Genomic DNA, 19,542 nt, shown 5'->3' on the forward strand with positions numbered 1-19,542 from the left:
TTGCTTACACATCATCCCAGATGTTTTAGTGCGTTATAAATATCGTCACATGCGCTAGTTCGTTGTCTATGCTCATAATTGATGTAATCTTGTCCACAGTATTGTCTCAAAGCATTCGAAAACTATTCAAAATGTTATTATCTTAAAATCGCTATTTGAGTATCCGGCGGTGAAACCAAAGAGATCAATTTTTGGCGTTATCTGAAGAAACGGTTCACACACACTAAAGAAGCTATCTCCCAGATTTATATTGAAGCCTCAATCTTTAATTAAGGGTACGTATACTTCTTGCTCTAAGTGAAAGTGTCGACACGAAGAAAGAAAAGCTCGCTGCATGAATTATGTCACTGATCTTTTAGCCGCAATCGCACTCGTTCACTGTAGAGGCAGTTCAACCAACAAAAAAGAGTCACTGTAACGTCATCAAGTACAAGCCCATACCGTCATTTTTCACCAATCGTTTTTCCTGCGCACAGCCCGAGACTGAAATGACTTGCCCACCGAAGTCGCCCCCATCATTGACACCTAAGCATTGAAGCGGCTCATCGAAACCATCTCATCATAACTACCCTTATACTATTAGCCTTTCTATCACCCACTCCTTCATGTATTATCCCAACTGGGACTTTTGAGGTAAATAAAAATGAATGAATGATTGAATACTAGAGGAATTAGCCTTTGCTTTACTTACATTTATTCCTGAACGATAGCGACCGATCACCACTTCTTCTTCCCTCCAGGTTTTTTCTTCGGGAGCATCACTCATTGCACTGAGTGTCCACACGGGGAAGGTGAAACCACCTGTCCTCATGACCAGGTCCACATCCATGGAAGTTCCTAAAAAAATGTACAAGTACTAGGTTGATTAGGATACACAATCCCGTACATGTTAGTGAATGCTTTTCACTTATACGTAACGCATGTAAGGTTCGAAGTGAATGTTAAAAAGAGAAACTCATGAGAGGTTGAGTGTACTAGCTAGACTACGTGCATTTTATTTCGTGGCACATCCTCTTGCCTTTAGAGAGTGAGCTATTCTAGCTCGACGATAAATGTCTGTTGCGATCCAAAATTGTTAACATCAAGCGGCATGCGCTTTCTTCCGCCTATTCTGCATTCATTACAGGACAGCTTCATCAATTTTTCTTGCGTGGACTGTAATAACCTTGATAGTTGACAAAAAAGCGCACGGAAAAATAGAAAAAGTAAAAAATTGGATAATTAGAGGAAGAAACTATAGACCAAAAGGAAGGGAATATAAAGAAAGGAAAGAAAGAAATTGTAAAAAAACTCCGGAAGACATAGAGCACTGGGAGAATCGATCAATTCGAAGCAGATAGCTAAGAGCAGAATCCATGGCATTGATGACAAACATGACATCAATGTCAATATACCGATTTTAATACATATCATACATGCTTCTTATTCGGTCGCAGAATGCCAATTTTTGTGTATATGAATCTAGTGAAACAGCCGCCAGCTCACCATTCAAAACCGGTCAGCTTGCGTGACGAACGCAACTGTCCTATTCCAGCTTATGGTGTTGCCCAGAAATAAACTGTGCCTTTGGCTCGGCGTTCACCAAAGAACCCTGTACAGGATTACCCAATTTTCCTCTTTACAATCGCCCCGTCATGTCCAGAATCACCTTTTAAGCTAATGGCATCATGAAACTGATTGAATCACTGGAACTCACTTCGTCATCGGCGTTGACGGCATCAATTCAAAAATCCTAAAAAGTTTAAACACATATCTAGTGCAATACTTTCGCTCATTTTTCAGCAATTACTATCATCTGGAGTGGTCCCAGAGGACAGGAAGGTAGGAAAGATTATTCCAGTACCAAAAAAAGGTAATCCATCAGCTCAAAGTAATTACTATCCGATCTCACTCACCAGTATACCATGAGAATAATGGAACATGTTATTTATTCCCACGTAACGAAATTCCTAATGTCCCAACACATTTTCCACCCCAATCAACATGGCTTCCTAAAAGAACTCTCGTGCGGCACTCCGTTAGCCTTATTTATTAACGACGTCAGTACCAGCCTCAATAAAAATGTTCCTGTGATTCCCTATTTCTTGATTTTTAGAAGGCGTTTGACAAAGTTTCACACAACAGATTATTTCTGAAGCTATCTGGTCTAAACCTTGATCACGCTGTATTGACTTGGTTAAAAAATTTCCTAACTAATTGTAAGAAGTTTGTATTCGCTAACTCGCGCTCTTCTAGTTCATCTCCCATTCTCTCAGGAGTGCCTCAAGGAACAGTTTTAGGTCCCTTAATAATTCTAGTTTACATTAATGACTTGCCGAATAATATTCAATCTAACATACGTCTATTTGCTGATGATTGCGTCTTATATCACCCCATTTACACTTGTAACGGCAATTTATTTCTCCAGCGTGACCTTAGTATTATTAAGAATTGGTGTGATACATAGCTAATGCCTCTTAATGTCCCCAAAACCTCATTATTGTCTTTCCACCGCCGAACGACATACGTGCCAGATCGCTACGTAATTGGCAGTTCTAACGTTTCATCTGTTCAATCTTTTAAATATCTCGGTGTTTCCTTGACCCAGGATCTGACTTGGTCAACTCACATTTTGAACGTCCCCAACGATTCTAATCGCGTTCTGGGGTATTTGCGCCATAATTTACGTTTTTTTCTTGACCCGTCAAATTGCTCGCATATCAAACATTGGTCCGACCTAAACTTGAGTACGAATGTGCGATCTGGGATTCCCACCTCTCTAACTTATCTAATACACTTGAATCTGTGGGAAACCGCGCGACAAGGTTCATTTATTCGGCCTACTCTTACCACATAAGCGTCACTATACTAAAAAGCCACGCTAATCTTCCTAACAAGGCGCAAAATTAAGTGGATGTGCTTGTTTCATAAGTTTTATCATTCACGCATTGCTACGACAGTCATCGAAGAAGCTCATCGTCACTCTGACAACATCAACCACCCATTGGCTGTTTACCTAGGAAAGACCCTCACCTCTGCTAATCAGCATTCTTTTTTTATAGAAACAGCAAATACCTAGAATGATCTGCCAACCGACGCCGTTGTCATTTCCAACCCCATCCATTTTCACGAAGCAATCGAAGACATTAGGTAGTAAAACTATTTACTGACCGCCAATGATATTGTTCACAATAAATGTCCACCCCTCATGTAAAACCCCTGAATAGGGGTGTTTGAGGTATAATAAATAAATAAATAAATAAATAAATAAATAAATAAATAAATAAATAAATAAATAAATAAATAAATAAATAAATAGTGATTCAAGCTATCTAAACAGCTGCAAGCTAGCTCGCTATGAGAGCGGCGTCTAAATCACGCGATGTACAGCATTCAAGCCCTTGTTTACGCGCTACCACTTGTCATATATGTTCTTCATACAGTCACGCCACACAACACCAATATAGGCGAATATCAAATGAGCGGAATGACTGCATGAGAGCTCGCCATCAGATAGGCATGTAAATAGTGGAACGCTGGACATACATGCCAATAATTTATGTTGCCGTCAGTCATGTATGTTGGCCATGCAGTCGCGTCATGCCGTACCAATCTTAATGTACATCAAATGATCGAAGTGGCAGCGAGCACACTATGTGCGTGTTATGGCATACAAAACATGTATGTCATTCGTTTCCTGTTGTCACCTGTCATATCTGGTCGTCATACAAGCACATAACACCACACCAGTCTTGGGGGTTGTGAAACGAGTGAAACGACCTCGAGATCACTATGAGTGTGGCACGTAAGTCACAGCACACATAACATGCTTGAAATAAATTTATTTTTCCACCTTTCGTACGTGTTCTTTAGACGATCATTACGTAATAACAATTTTAGTGTATGTCTAATGAACGAAACGACCGCGTACTCACATTGAGTGTGGCATGTAAATCATTATTTGCAATAAACGCAAGTGATTGTTTCAACGCGATATTTTTAAAGAGCTTGTCTCGCAGCAATGCCAGTGTTGGCGTCGTCAATTGTGAGCGAAAAAGCATCATATTGCGTTAGTGAAAAACGCGGCATCTGTGCGTGCCCGAATAATCGCGAAAGATGAAAATGAAGTAAAAATTTGGCCCGAATCTACATGCTACACTGTGAATGTCGTCGAATGACGATAGTCTTGCGTCTGGAGAGACTGAACAAAACGTTTATTTGATGTTCTGGGCAAGAAAATCGGCGAATGGTATTCTGCAGGCGCTGCGTTTGAGTGCCTCGAGCGTGTGGCGGAGGTGAACAAGCGCATCGAGGCACGTTAAACACAAGCGCCATCTGGCATTTAATTTCAAACACGAAGGCGTGCAGCCCGTACAGAAACATGCGCGCCATTCTCGGAGGTGATAAGGTGTAGAATGCAAAGCGACGTGCAGGTGCCACCACCGTGACGTCGTAGCAACGCGTTGGAAACACATTTTTGAGCATCGCGTTGCACTGTCAGTGCAGTGCGATTAAACTCTACATTACTTAGAGTTACTTGTGTGTGCCTCTTCTAGCATAAAGGCAAATATAGAAAACATCGAAGCCTTGTTGTGGCTCATCAGATATGCGCAATAATTGCTTTTTAATTGAAGATCGCACAACTATGAACGCTAACCTTGAGCAATATTGGTGGGCGCTGCGGATGGGGTTGGCCGTTTGATGCCGTTTGAGGTATCGTTAGGGCGGACAAACAGACAATTGTACGGACGGACAGACAGACAATTAGGCAGACAGACAGACAGACAGACAGACAGACAGACAGACAGACAGACAGACAGACAGGCACGCATTGCCCATTTTGGTGTATGCCAAGTGGTTGCATTAGCAGTCAGCTCACTGTGAGCGGGGAATGTAAGTGTTGGTGTACATGACATGCATGTCATGATTTTCATGCTACCACCTGTCATTGATCTTCTTTATACAGTCACATTACGGAATAACGATTTTGTTGCACATCTACTCAAATAAATGGTCGCGAGTGCCCCGATATGCGTTAAATGATATGCATGTCATGATTTGCACTTAGTGTATTGTAACTTTTGATTCCAATACATTTTTTTCATGGCATTGATATTTAGATGTTTGTAGTTTTAAGAAAATGGCTGCAAGAGTTCAAATACCGTGGAAAATAAATCATGCTTTATGACATGCATATCAATATTTTCATTATGTGAACTGCCAGTTATGTTCGTCAATCGCATTTCAGAATGCCAATTTTGTTGTATATTCAGCATATGGAACGATCGTGAGCACCCGGAGATCTTGAATTGTCAATCATTCCTTACATGACATGCATGTCGTGATTTGCACCTTAAGACTCGTTAGTTTCGCTTCTCTCACGCTATTGTCATAGTGTACAAACGTAGGTGTATACGACGTCAAAGAAATGGCTGCAAGAGCTCAAAGACCATGGGAAGTAGGTGATGCTCTTCGTAATATGCCTATCATGATTTTCCTTATAACTGCCATTTGTGTTTATCCTACAGTCATGTTTTCCTATGCCAATTTCGGTATACATCCTAATAACCGAATGACCATGAGAGCACGAGTTCTTAGGTGGCTAGATAGATAGATACTCCCGAAGTCGCTGAAGCTTCCGGAGAAGTGTTTTGCAGTTAAAAATTTTTCAAGAGTGTGGATTCACACCAGCATACCCTCGATTTAAAGGTCAGTTCCCTAACGACTCGGCTATCAAGACACGCTAGCAGAATGTAGCATAGCCTTGTAAAGTATGGTGTAGCAAGGGGGTAGGAAGTGGAAGTGCAGGAAGATCGAACGGTTTGGAGAAGAGTAAGGTTGAGAGAAGAGCTTGGCACATAACAGAAAAAGGGAGAAAGAGAGAAAGTTATAGGCAAAAATAAAGAGATGAAAGAAAGCAATGAGGATAAAATGTCAAGTTTATGTTTAGCGTTGAACAATTTTAGCGTTGATATTGGTGTGCCTATCGAACATCTTTGTGTGACGGAAAAATTGAGAAAGATGCAACAAATAAAATAAACGATGAAAAATTCTGGGTCTGAGTTGGGATCAAACCCGGGCGATGCGTGGCAAACGGGTGTTCTACAACACGACCACTCTTTCTTTTTTTTTATCTTGCATGCTATTCAATACGAATGCGATTTACGTATATACATAGCGTACAACATTCATAAGGGTGCTTCATTGAATGTACAACGGACATATCAAAGCAAATATCATAAAACACAATGCCTTAAGGGGTACTTGAGCAGCACACTTTATGAACTCAGTATTGAAGTCCGGCTGAAACTGCAGTTGGTCATAAAAGTATTCTAGCTGCACAGTAACTAGTGCAAAGTGGCATTGCGAAGGCACAATCGGTTCCGCATGCCTCTCCAACATGCGAGTTTTCATAAACGATACATGGTCATTAAAGACAGCGTGTCAAGTGGCATATCATTGCATTTCAGTGGTAGAAGGTAGTCAATACTATGGGAATTTAAATCCAGTCGTTTCTAAAAGCACTCTGCAGGACGTTTGCAAAGGAGATGGTGTCCTTACAACCAATGAAGCAATGTTTCCTTGTTTCTGGAACTTCACAGAGGCGGCCATTATTGAGGATGCAAAGAGGCCTTTGTTGTGTAGGCAGGCTTTTACGCGTATTGTTTCTGTATGCAGATTGTAAAAAAAGTCTTAGGTGTTGGTGAAAAAGGAATTTTCCTGACACGTATTAGATCGTAATGACCAAACAATCAATTAGTGAGCGATAAAATGGGGTTGGAAATGCCATGTATTAAGTGGCCACTGTATGAGATAAGGTCCAGATACGCCTTAAAATTCCAACAATAGCGGACATTTCAACAAACGAAAAAGAAAGAGAGGGTGGTATTTCGTACATGCAAGAGGCACAAACAAAACTTACCGCTACTTTATTTGTTTCATAACGAGGAGGCTGGCAGGTTTTATTGGGGAGCTTTTTTTAAAGCAAACATGGATGATTCGTGCCCAACTAGCATTTCTCGTAAAAATTTGAGTGAAAAGTTTGAAGTATGAGCAGCTAAAATGACTTGACCAGTTTTATATCGACTTTGGAAATCTGTGCACCACTCCACATTTTAGTGCACCCTGACTAAAGTTTGTAGAACAGGTTGATGTAGACCTCCGAAATTTCTCTTGGCTAAACTCTGACAAATGTCTGACTCTATAAAAATTTTATCTACGGAATGCTGGTGTTTACTTTAATAGTCAATTTTATAGTCAGGAATTAAGCATTTATATTATTCATCATGATGCGTCCATCACGTGCGATCTTTTTGTTTATCCTAGTTAGAAAAGAAAGTACAAAAGAGCCTTGCTAATGGATCGGGAATCAATGTCCTCCTGCTAAAGTTCTTTGATAATTATATGATGACTTTAGGGAGTCTGAAAATTGTTTTTAATACGGTTACAAGAATACTCGATAATCTACTACAATTTTGAAAGATTACAACTTAGCTGGGAAGCGTGAACAGCAACAAGGTATTCAGATCCTTGACATTGGACTTTTTCTCCGCCAAGCATGTTTGTTGGAAATTCGTGACCAGGTAAGGAAAAAGTGTTTTACCAACACCAACCCTTATTGGATGCAGGTAAAATCAGTAATAGTGATGAACTGCTTCCGCTGCTCAGGTTGTATTGACTAATCGGCACAGCAGATTAGTCAACACAACCTGCGCCTCACTATTTCGCCGCCGTTCGAGACCGCTTGCAAAAAAAAAAAAAAACTCTCCATTGGCTTATTCACTAAGTGTTGGACGCCATGCAGAATTACCGTATTGAAGCAATGTGTTACCTCAAACCAAGTTTTATTCCACGCTAAAAACTTATAGCTCACAAGATTCTAGGTTTAAGCAATTCATATTGAACTCCACAACGTGGGTGATACTTGCGAGAACGCACTCACCATTTGCAATGTAGTTGAACCAAAACGTGATGGTGCACAATTTGTTGGTGTTTCTGATGATTGGAGAGTCGATTATCGCACGCCCTAATCTTCTACTGGGCCTCGTAGCATTCGAAGAAAGGAGGAGGTAGTATCCTGAAACGTACGTACGCAAACGTAAGTCTTTTTTGTTATTCGAAAGCTCATCTTGATTTTTTATCAAAAGTTTACAGCCCCCTGAGAAACACCACAAAACTTTTCGGAGCAAACTACGATGATGACGATTGCAGTAACACATTGGTTGTTATGTTGCTACAGACGCAGTAGTCTGTCGGCAGTAAGCCGACAGACCCAGAAGATAAAGCTATTAGGTGAAATATTGAAGATTACTGCATTTCATGTGTCGCGCTTATGAGCCAACGAGTTGGCGCGCTCAGCAGTACAAAATGATAGCAATTTGAGTATTAGTGTTTTTAAGTTTCTTGAAAAATGTATAAATTTTATTCTAACTGTTTATTTGCAAAAAAAGTAATTTAGAATGTATATGGTTCAGCGTTCTTTTTTTTCTATACTAAAACCTAAAACTTCCTTGTTTAATGTAGTTTGCTCGCAGAGTTTGCTCTAATTACTTTTCTTAAAAACCAAGCATTCTAGTTCTTGTAAATGATTAGCCCAATACAAGGTGCATATGAAAAGGCACAGTCAAAAACGTTCATACTCAGCATAGAAATCTTGTTGAAAGAAATCGCACACGAAAAGGAAAGTACAGAGCAAAATCCAACTTACTATTTTTCACAAGAGGTCGCTTAACATACAGTGTCTACATCAAGCGTGAATTCTGCGTGGAGCGAAAAACACTAGCACTACAAGTTACCAGTTTCGTTTTATAAAGCCACGAAAACTTCGCAGTAAAATGTAAGAGAGGTACGTAGAATAAATGTTTCGTTGTGGTGAAAATTGTCTAGGCTTGTCCAACATTTGTTGTAGATTTAGACTAGATGTCTAGAACAATATGCAGCCGTTACTTGCTTCCAATAAAAAGTTCCGCCAGCCCGAAGAGCGGGGAGAAGGAAGCCAATGTCTTTTTTTGTACCCGCAACTTTCGCCTTTGATAACACGCCCTGCACAGCTGGAAATAGATTGAAAATTTTGGCAGATTGCACGGATCGTAGGAATCCATTGCATGCGAAGAAATCAATGAAGAGCTGCCTATGCTACACTTTAAGCCAAGTCGTACCAGAAATACTGGCATTTTTTTTTTCATTTGAGTAGTTGTGTGCATACCGTCGGATTGCCAGACGTCGATTGTGTGCATATTGTAAATTACAGTGGCGTCATCAAGGGTAGCTTACTCTCTGTAGTAACGCAAGCCGCACAAGTAACACCACAGTCGTTACTTTTATCAAAACGAGATGTAAGCAGCATGTAAGCAGGCCAGAGCATGTTAAGTCATACAAATATATCTGTAGTGCCTCGTGGGCTGCATAAAATTTGTTGAATTAACCAAGCATATGCCATTCTCTCACTTATTGAAAAGAAAGTGTCTATGAGATATGTCTATTTTCTTATTTCTGACCTAATATAGACTATGCGTCACCTATGGCGCACAGCTCCTTACGTAATGCCTTGGTAATGCCGGTATGCGCCACACGTTACTGAGGGAAAGAACTTTATGACGTACATCGTAGGCGCGCTTTGTTACTCATGCCACGACACGTTAATCACGTTCGTAACACACTCAGACCACCTATGTGAAATCAGTATATAACAAATTAAGCAAGCAACCAAGAGAGCGCACCGACACAGGCGACTAGATAGGTAGACGGACAGATGGGAATGGTTAAAGTGCCATTGGTTTCGGAGGAATCGCTTCAAATTTATTGAAAAGAACGCACCTGCACTCCTAATTGTGTCCTGATAAAATACTAAATATAGCCAGGTAACCCGATGAATGATTCGGTTTTTTATTATATTTCGCACTTGCAAGATTAAGAGTGCAGTATACACAAATTAAGGTTAAAAGAAACGAGCCCAGTATATCATGAAAAAAACACCACTCACCGTCTAATTAAACAAAATAACCTGAGTGGCTTCAAGTAGGAAGGGGTTCACTATGACTAGAAGGTTGAGAATAGAGTGGTTGTATTCCACAAAATCTTTCTACGTCTAGTGGCTAAGGTACTCGGCTGCTGACCCGCAGGGCGCGGGTTCGAATCCCGGCTGCGGCGGCTGCATTTTCGATGGAGGCGGAAATGTTGTAGGCCCGTGTGCTCAGATTCAGGTGCACGTTAAAGAACCCCAGGTGGTCTAAATTTCCGGAGCCCTCCACTACGGCGCCTCTCATAATCATATAGTGGTTTTGGGACGTTAAACCCCACATATCAATCAATCAAAATCTTTCTACGTAGAGCATTTGAAATCTCTTGCGGTTTGCGATCTCATTGCTTTAAAGTGCTCCACCAAATTCAGATTTGGCTGTCCTCACATATGCGCTTGGGTATGCCGCAATGATATTTTAGGAAGTTAAGACACTGCAACACTACCCTACTACCTATCACGCCCGAAACTTGTAGCGTCTCCTGGCTATATACGGCTATTTGTGTTGCCTCTGTTCTTACGAGCTACTCATTTGAACTCACCTTTTCTGCTAGCGTACGCTGTTGTGGTGGGAGAGTTCTTTACTTCGCCCACCGCTTGCCGGCGCCATGCAGTCGTCCCGCGATTCAAGAGACCGTCCCCTATCCAACCACACAAGTCTTTCTTGAAGTTGCATGAACCACAGTTTCGCTCGTCATCGCCATTAGCGCAGTCCTTCACGAAGTCGCACACTCGTTCTATCGTGATAGACTGGTTGCCACAATCGAACCTTTCGGTTGATCGTACTGTGTGGCAAGAGAGAAAGAGAGAGGGCAAAAGTGGATGTTGCTACACATTTTTTTTTTCATTTCAAAAGAAAAGCAAGCTCACATGAAACGCTTGTTGACATTTCAGAAGGGAGCTTCGGCAAAGTGACTTTCGCATTATAGAGGGCCCAAACACACACAATAAAAACAAGCAAAGCTGATTTTGTCACTTATACAAAGTTATATACAGTCCTTGTACTTTACATTCATGTCTTGATATGTGTGCTATTTATCAGGTATTCGATGTAGTTTAAGCGTGTTGTGGTTCTTTTTCACTTAAGCACAGAATATAGGTTTTCTATAACTCTAATCAACCAAGCGTACCGCTGTAATTCTTTAGAAAGGAAGCCTCGTCTGTACTGTTTATTTAACCATTAATTTGTGCACTGGAATAATAATAAACTGACTGACCTCATGGAGTCACATAGAAAAGTACGTGGAAATGGAAAGTGTGGGGCTGAATATAAACCTTTCTTGATGTTTTGTAAGCTTCGATTTGTTGTGTTTTTAGAAGACATATACCATTGATAAGAAAAAAGCAAAGTACGTAGGTTTATGTCTTGAGCTGTAACATTGCATCTACTACAACTTAATCATTCGGGAAAATTTCTAGTACGTTTTACAAAAATTGTTGACCGAGTTCTGCAAGAACGATACAAATCAATGATGGTGCAAAGTCACCTACATAGAGAATCGGTCGCAAATGCTTTCACAACGAAAGCAATGCGCTCAATCTAATATACCAGAAAGTGTGCTGTCATTGAGAGTGCACAAAAAAGTAAATAGTACTTAGACAGTCTGCTAAATAAAATGAAAATATAGATATCATTAAACACAAGGACGTAGCCCGACATGTTGGTCGCTAGCTTGGTCAGCTTAATGTATACAGTTCTCTCACACACTAAATAAACTCTTTCAGCCATACCTCTTCGAAACTTCCCGTGTCCTACGCTAAATATATAGTCCCAACTGTTATTCAAATCCTGAAAGTTTATTGAGTGTTTAAGCAACTAAATAGCTAAGGACAACAGAGTTGCACGAGTGGCTGTATACTCTAAAAGATCAGTCTTGTGCTGTCACCGCACAAGACTGCCTCTATGCTTGGTGACGGTATGTGTGTGCTTCCCCCCCCTCTCTCTCTTTATCCTTCTTTCATCATTTCTTCATGTGCAGGGTGCATGCCGGTTATTATTCCTGCCTTTCCTCTCTTTCATTTTCTTGCTTCTTAGCTATAATATCTTTCGCCCTGTCTTTCCAGGTTGGAGGCATATTTATTGACATGATTGTTATCAAAACTCACTGTAAGTCTTTTCTGCCCGCAATAGTGTGTATAAACTGTAATGTTATGTGACAAATTAAGGAATGTGAAACATGCACATGTGTTGTGTTGAAAAGAAACAGTCGCAATAATATTCTACGAAGTAAATAATCTTACAAGGTTTGTTGAAAATTCTATCTAGAAATTCTTGAACAGCCTCATATAACTCACATACGTTCTACAGATTCAGTACAGTATAAGCCGTTTAAAGCAGGTAAATTATTATAAAAGTTTTGTATGAAATTTAACTCGACAATAACCACAATAGTTACTTGATGCAATAGCTCCCTAATGGGGAAAAAAAAGAGAGCTGAGGACGGGGGTAGGACACTAGCTCCAAAGTTTTCTTAGTCTTCATACATCTAGTTCGTGGATTCTCCCAAGTCTTAGTTCTCTCAACAAACGTGAAAATTGACTGCCGACGTTGGCTTTCTACGTCGGCAGTGTCAGAGACGAGTGATGCAAAAGATCACCATTAGGAAATGACGTCAAAATAACGTCATTGATTGCCGAAATTCGTGACATGTTTATGGCATCATCATGGCGTCACAGCGATGTCACGCGACATTAAGACACTTGTTTGCGTCACAACATTGAATTGTAGCTTGGTCAAAGGGTTCCGATTAAGGAGTCCTTGAAAAACCAAGAATCAGTGGGAAAATTTGGAAGGGTTGCGGGGCAGCATTCTTATACCAACGTTGAGGAACAAATATTGCTTTTGCCTTTGAGTTATCTTAAGTGAATAAATAAAGGACACAGTGAGGGGTTCACTACTTACTGTTTTGAGAACACTCCCCGCTGATAAGCACATCATCGATGGCCACGAAGCCCTCTGTATCCGTTGCGGTTTCGGCAGAAATTTGGTCGAACTAATAAATACAAAAAGCAAGGCAAGAAATATCAAAGTAACTTTTGCCCGCAGACAAGCTCATCTGAAGCAAAAAAAAAAACATAGTTCAGCTGGAACAACTGCCACTCTGTAATCGGAAATTTTATGTTCCTACGCACGTACGTACAGTACGTACATATGCCCAATAAAGACAACAAACATATTCCTCTTTGTTCCTTCTCAGTATATTTCAAGCACGCACACGTACAAAAGGTATGCCCGGGAAAAAAAAACAAGCGTATTCGTGTTTTCAAACCTGAGTTAGCTTTGAACTCATTCTCATCTTCATTTCAACGGGGCGACCATGCATTGGTGAACATGGCACCATCACCTTTTCTCTCCAAGTAGAATTACGCCATAAACCAGAGTGCACAGACGCGCTGGGAGGCGTTTGCTATACCCTAGTAGATAGTACAGTCGGCTTATGATGATTTTCATTCAACGGACAAGTTTTCGCTCCAAACACATTATGAGTGGCAAATCTTTTGAACACCTCCTCATTGCAGCTTGAACTAATATATACACTCCAACTGATGAGCATTATTGATGATTTGGCCAGCTGGTTTAACAACCATTAGTACACATTTAGAAGCTGTTCTGATGCTTCCAGTTCGAGCATTATTGACCATTGTCACTTTCATTCAGAGATCTCTGAAGGTTGAACGGAATAATGTATGAACCATAATACGCTGGTGTCTATGTAGACAGTCGAAGCACGTTCATCTTGGTTTTTTTTTCAGCATTACGAACGAAACATTGCGCTTGTCACGTTGATAAATCTCTGCATGATGTACAACATAGCACACTCTGCAACCTATGGCTAAAGTAGCACATCTCTGTCAAGATTTTTATTTTGGTTTTGTTTGTTAGCTATCCAATGCTTTCATGTATTTCCCCTTTCGAAAGCCACTTCATTGTCCCAACCATGATCACATTACGGAAACGTAAGTTATTCTTGCGAAGTCGTCAACGCTTTCTCACAAAAAAGTTCGCTAACTTAGACAAACGAAAGTTCCTTGATTAATATGTGTGGCCAAAAAGACGGAGTGGATTTTTTCTTCATGCACTAAGCTGCAAAATTTCGATTTCCGATTTCTCATTTTCTGGCACGTACTTTTTGCAAGAGACAAATTGAGAGTTGATAATGGAAGCTGCAGAAATATGCGGCTAGTGCTTGCTAAACGGCCATGTAGGTTAACTCTCACACTGTTTTTGTCCTAACCAGCACCATGCCTCGGAGAGGGCTGCTCCTGAATTCGGGTTTATTTTGTAACATAACGGTGATGGCAAATTTCACCTTTATTGTCTGTTTGTAAAGGTTATCACGTTAAAGAACTGCGATGAATGTTTTCGAGGAACCAAAAAATGTTAACACGATGCCTTTACGTCTTGCACTATCCACTTTCAACCTGAACGCCAGTGTTCATCAAAGTGTTCCAACATTACACTCTCACCACCTACCACCTACATACACTCTCACCACTTACCATATGTACCAGTTCCAGGTGAACCACTTTTCGTCAAGCAATTTCAATGTTAGAAGAGTACTCATACACTCTAAATATTCAGTCACGAGTATACGCATCCTGCCAGGCTTCGAAAATTATTAGGATTGGTGAAATGTCCTGTATTTCTGGCCTGATGTCACCACAGTTCATCAAATAAATAAACAAAGGAGATGGATAAAAATAGGTTGTACAAAAACTTTTATGTTGTGGGGAGTTCATTTACTACAAGATATCAAAAGTGTTATTAAATATATATTCGGTTTTTGTAGCCTGATGAGTTACTTCCGAGAAATGTCCTGGTTACGCAAGCATTGCATACAAATTTTCTTGGCGAAACAAGACAATTTCAGAGATGTTACTTTTTGCTTGTTAATAAGCATGTCAGTGCAAGCTTATATTTTCTTTTGTATTTTCTGAAGAGAAAAGCTATTGCCTCTCAAGACATAATACGAAATAGTAGGTCGACCATATTTTCAAAGAGCCTAGTGATTGTAGCGATAATGTCATACTATTGACAGAACAGCAAATGTTCTTGATTACCATCAGCTGCGTTTGTTGCCATTCGTAACGCTTCCAAACACCCTCTCCTTTTGATATTGGTTCATCTTGAGCGTAGAGCACCACACTGTTTTGGAGTTTGGGCAAGAAGTACCAGAACGACACACATTCGTAGAGCAGGGGCTCTCGCAACGTAAAGGACGTTTTGTTTCCCTTGGTGCCTGGAGACTCGAAGAGGAGATAGTAGCCTGCAGTAATATGAACGGGACAATAGAGCAACATCAATGAAACAGCTAAACTGGCATCAGCAGAACTCCAATCGTATATGAAGTGTAACTGTGTGGTCATTTACAGCAGTGGAGTTGTACTGTTTATGAAGATACTATCACAGTATAAGGAAGCCGCTTTGTATGACAGAAAATTAGCAAAGCCTGAGGCGTCGGGTATAAGGACAACTAAAATTCCAAAATGAAGGTACATGATGTATCTTATGCCGCTATAGATGCTTTGGAAAGAACTGATATAAAATAAAAATATTTCAGAAACATACCCGAATATTTTGTCGGAGGGCATATATTCTTAAGAAATATTACCACTGGTTTTCGTTAAACAAAAATAAAAAAGTTTATGCCGAATAACTTACGTTAAATGAGATTGAACAAGCAAATATTGCTGCACTAGCAGACACAGTATTCCAAAGGCGTCACTTTAGTAAAAAACCCATGATTTTTTGCAGTTGTCTAAGAATTAAAATTTCACTGTTTCTCCAATAGAATATATTGACATAGGTTGTCACATGCAACAAATGTTATAAATTTATGAGAACCTTACCGTCGTCCGTCTGCGTAGTGTGATCTCGAGGCAGTTTTTTGAAGTGTCCTGCTCGCTCCACTCTAAAGGCAGCTTCTTGACCTGATCGCGTTCAAATGACAAAAAATACTTGAAAAATTAGGACGACAGGGACTTTACGCATATTCCAAAGCCATAACGTATTACGATTTTAAAGTTTGGCTTCATGAAAGATATTTAAGTGTTATTCAACTGTACACTGATAAAGGGCACTGTTTGGAAAAGTAGATGAATAACTCAACATCCTTAAATGATAAGCTACGCTATCAAGCTCTTTTAATAGTTACATAAAATTTCATTGATATATACTTTTGAGATCAACACCATTGAAACCTCAGACTACAGCGATTCGTTCTACATTGAAGTAGTTTTCTGCCAGAGTCAGTACTAGTCACCTGTAAGGCCAATCATCAGTGAATCTTTAAAACAATAATAAAGAGTAACTCGCCGCTGAAATACGCTTATAATTTTGAAAGAAGCACGTGGTAAATACCTGACTTTCTAAATAAATTATCTAAATCTCAATCAAGGAAAACGCTTGGTGAAATAGCCAACAGAAAATGTTGCATAATTTTGAAACTGTAAACATTCCATGGCCATTATTAAGACGCCAAGTTTATTTGCAAAGCTCTCTGAAGCCACAAAGGACAGTCATCAAGGGGCATGCAAAGTTTACGGCGTCACCAGAGCGTACCTGACTGCAGTCTACGTAGCCAAAATACCTTCCTAAGTGACTACGTGACCTGTTTGACGGTTAATGCCTCGAACAAAAAAGTACCGCTATTGTTGTTCTATAAAAAGACACTATGACGGTGTCTTCGATGAAGAAAAATGCATTGCGGATAACAAGCCAACAGCATAAGAGACTTTTCTTTTGACTAAAGACAAACTTATGAATATAGAAAAGGACATATAAGTGCATTCGCTCTTACCGTTTTCTTTAACTACCCAGGGCAGGCATTCATCTTCGAACGTGCAGTATTCTAAGGAAGTGAAATAAAAAGGAATTGTATTTACAAAGGCGCAGTAAGAGCAATCCAACAGACAGCATACTTAGTCTAGTTCACTCTCCTAGGAATGAATGGCGTGTTACATAACTACCTCTGAGGTCATATACTGCAGACTTGCAACGAAAAAGTTATTTATGGTTAAGGAGTAAGTGGATAATGCTTCAACTCCGTGTAGTCGGATGCAACTCCAAAAGGCATCAGCATTTTTTTTCACAAGTCTGAAGTATTTTTTCCACAAGTCTGAAGTAGATTTTTTCCACAAGTCTGAAGTAAATCGGAACAAGCCCGCACTCCAAAGTGACGTCATGAGCCAGACGGCAGGTGAACTATTGCTGAGAGCATGAGTGAGAATATATATTAAATTAAATATTTACCACAGTGCTAAGTTCAGTGAAAAATTATGCTCCTGACGAACTAAACTATGCACAACGCTGTTGAAGTTTATGAAAGACAGCACAGTACGAGACTGAAACTATATTTAGTTCGAAGCACGTATACATAAACGCATAGTGTGCATTGGATTTTGTGTGTGTTTCAGTGACAAGTAAATGTACCGCTAGTGGTATATTTCCTCCACTGGTAGTGTGCCTACACGCATGCAAGTTGATCGCCATCAGGCAGTTTCCAAAGTGCCATGTCACAGGTAAGGGGGGAGACTGGTTAAGACTTCGTGACTTCATGTTGAGGGTCTTCATAGAAGGTGACTGCACCTATCTACAGGCAATGCTGTCGTCGCGCATGCTACAGGGTATGATTGTTTGTTCATGAAATTAAGAGTAGCTCGTACTATGGGGAGTTGCGGTAATTCATTTCAACTCATTTCAATTCAATTTTTATTTTTCCTGTTTATACATGCTGGATGTTTCCGCTGGGTTAAAAGCTACATAGGTAAATTGACGAGACCCAACGATAAGACTGTCTGACTATACTAATCGTGGTGAATTCCTTAAACAGCTGTAAGTGTTGAAGAGAAAGATTGTGTGTCTACGTTAAACGAAGGGCTTATTCCTGGGTACCATTGGGCAGCAGAGAACAGCGCCCTTGGTGGAACAAGAAAAAAAGAACTGGGCGGAAAAGCTGTGACATTGTCAAACTATAAGTACCCTCAAGGCCGAGTGCCATACCAGGTTGTAGACACGCATCTTCTCACTTGAAGAAACGGCGGGATCTCGCCGGCAGTAGATATTAGATTTGCGTAGAACCAACTACACCAACAGCAATTCACTATTCTGGGAATCCAACCCTCGCTGCTGCTTCATCGTGAGGCAGTGGGTGTGATTCCCAGAATTAGTACGCGACCATTGGTTTTCTACGTAGCTGTTCACGAGTAGGTCTGCTTCATGCGCAGAGTAGACAACCACCTACGATAGGTGGTCGTCATCAGCATCGCCACACGTAGATTGGGGCCGGCTAGAACTCAGACTAGTATATGCCACAGGGTTTCTCTGTCTGCTCAGTATTACAAGCAAACACATAGTTGTGAAGACAGTTAAATCAAGTTGAATTACGACAGCTATTCTTGCGACCCCCTAAATTATTAGCAAGGGCAGAAAGTGAGGTGTTATTCACGAAGGGCTTAAATAGTGTGTTTTTAGGTGACATATATCTCATGTGCGCTATCTAAAGTAAAAGCCATAAGTAGGTGTCATAAATAGCAGCGTTTTCATTAGGATGGTCATAATGTTTATAAATAGGAGGGTCTTCAATAGCTTCATTTTTTATTAGCGAGGTCTAAGACATTGTTCTACTAATTAGCAAATTTTTAATTACCACAGCGAGGCACTAGGCGGCCTGAGAGGTGTATGAGGTAGAGGCCTTGCTTGTTAATCGTGGCTTTCACTTCACGCGGACTGGCGGATCAAAAAGCATAAACAGCTCGGCTGGAGAAAACCACCGCCGTTTTTGACGCCTGTCATGATTAGCAATATAGTAGCAAAATGCATCGAGTGTGGGCAAGGTAACACCTTCTCTCCCGTAGAAATTGTGAGATCTCTGCCATCTTCCTTAATGCAATAGTGCCACTTTCCTTGCCTCAAGTTTTGTTCTCGCCCCGTTAAACAATGTTCAGCGCAAACTACGCCTACAGTGTTAAGCTTCGAGGCAGTAGTAGATCGTTTTGTTAAGAATACGCCCACTTCATGAACCTATCAGATTATTCTGGAACCTACGTCGCCACTAGCGATAACGCTAAAATGTTCGACGACAAGTGTATATATTCCGACACGCTTCGCTGCTTGTCAGTTGATCGACAACCGACACTCTGTTCGCCGCTATCAGAGCCACTGTCCTGCTGTAATCGGACGTTCCTATTGCATGGCCACAAGTTCGGCCCGACTACACAGTTTAATTTTCGACCTGAAGTCGGCTCCCTTTGTCGACGTCACGACGCTGTGACAATATCCTCTTATGCGAACGGGCAGACGACACCACGTTTCTAATCAGTGGTACAACTTTCATAGACGAGCCTAGCAGTTGCATATTAACAGGTTCACACGCATTTCCTGTCTCTAAAATGTCTTGGAAGCACCACACTTGCTATCATATTCTTTCTCTTCACAGGCATGGTGAGTGACTAAGTGACTGGTCAAGCCTCTTCTGATACTGAGAAAACGTCTGAAATGAGACCTCACAGTAACCGTGGGTCCTATTCCATTCGAGTGCTGAACA

The 19,542-nt window shown here is 40.6% G+C and overlaps 1 protein-coding gene across 3 annotated transcripts in view; it reads right to left on the reverse strand.

Moving 5' to 3' along the window:
* Positions 1-19,542, reverse strand: part of LOC119169741 (MAM and LDL-receptor class A domain-containing protein 1) — a 317,209-nt gene that overhangs the window by 160,795 nt on the left and 136,872 nt on the right. For all 3 annotated transcript variants that reach the window (XM_075886843.1, XM_075886841.1, XM_075886842.1), the window contains exons 31-37: positions 16,798-16,848; positions 15,848-15,928; positions 15,059-15,264; positions 12,900-12,990; positions 10,540-10,782; positions 7,922-8,056; positions 692-837 (exon numbers count right to left, since the gene is read on the reverse strand). In XM_075886843.1, coding sequence (XP_075742958.1) covers positions 692-837; positions 7,922-8,056; positions 10,540-10,782; positions 12,900-12,990; positions 15,059-15,264; positions 15,848-15,928; positions 16,798-16,848 — 953 coding nt within the window. The remainder of the gene's footprint in view (positions 1-691; positions 838-7,921; positions 8,057-10,539; positions 10,783-12,899; positions 12,991-15,058; positions 15,265-15,847; positions 15,929-16,797; positions 16,849-19,542) is intronic.

Source organism: Rhipicephalus microplus, chromosome 2 (genome assembly GCF_043290135.1).
Source record: "Rhipicephalus microplus isolate Deutch F79 chromosome 2, USDA_Rmic, whole genome shotgun sequence".
NCBI lineage: Eukaryota > Metazoa > Arthropoda > Arachnida > Ixodida > Ixodidae > Rhipicephalus > Rhipicephalus microplus.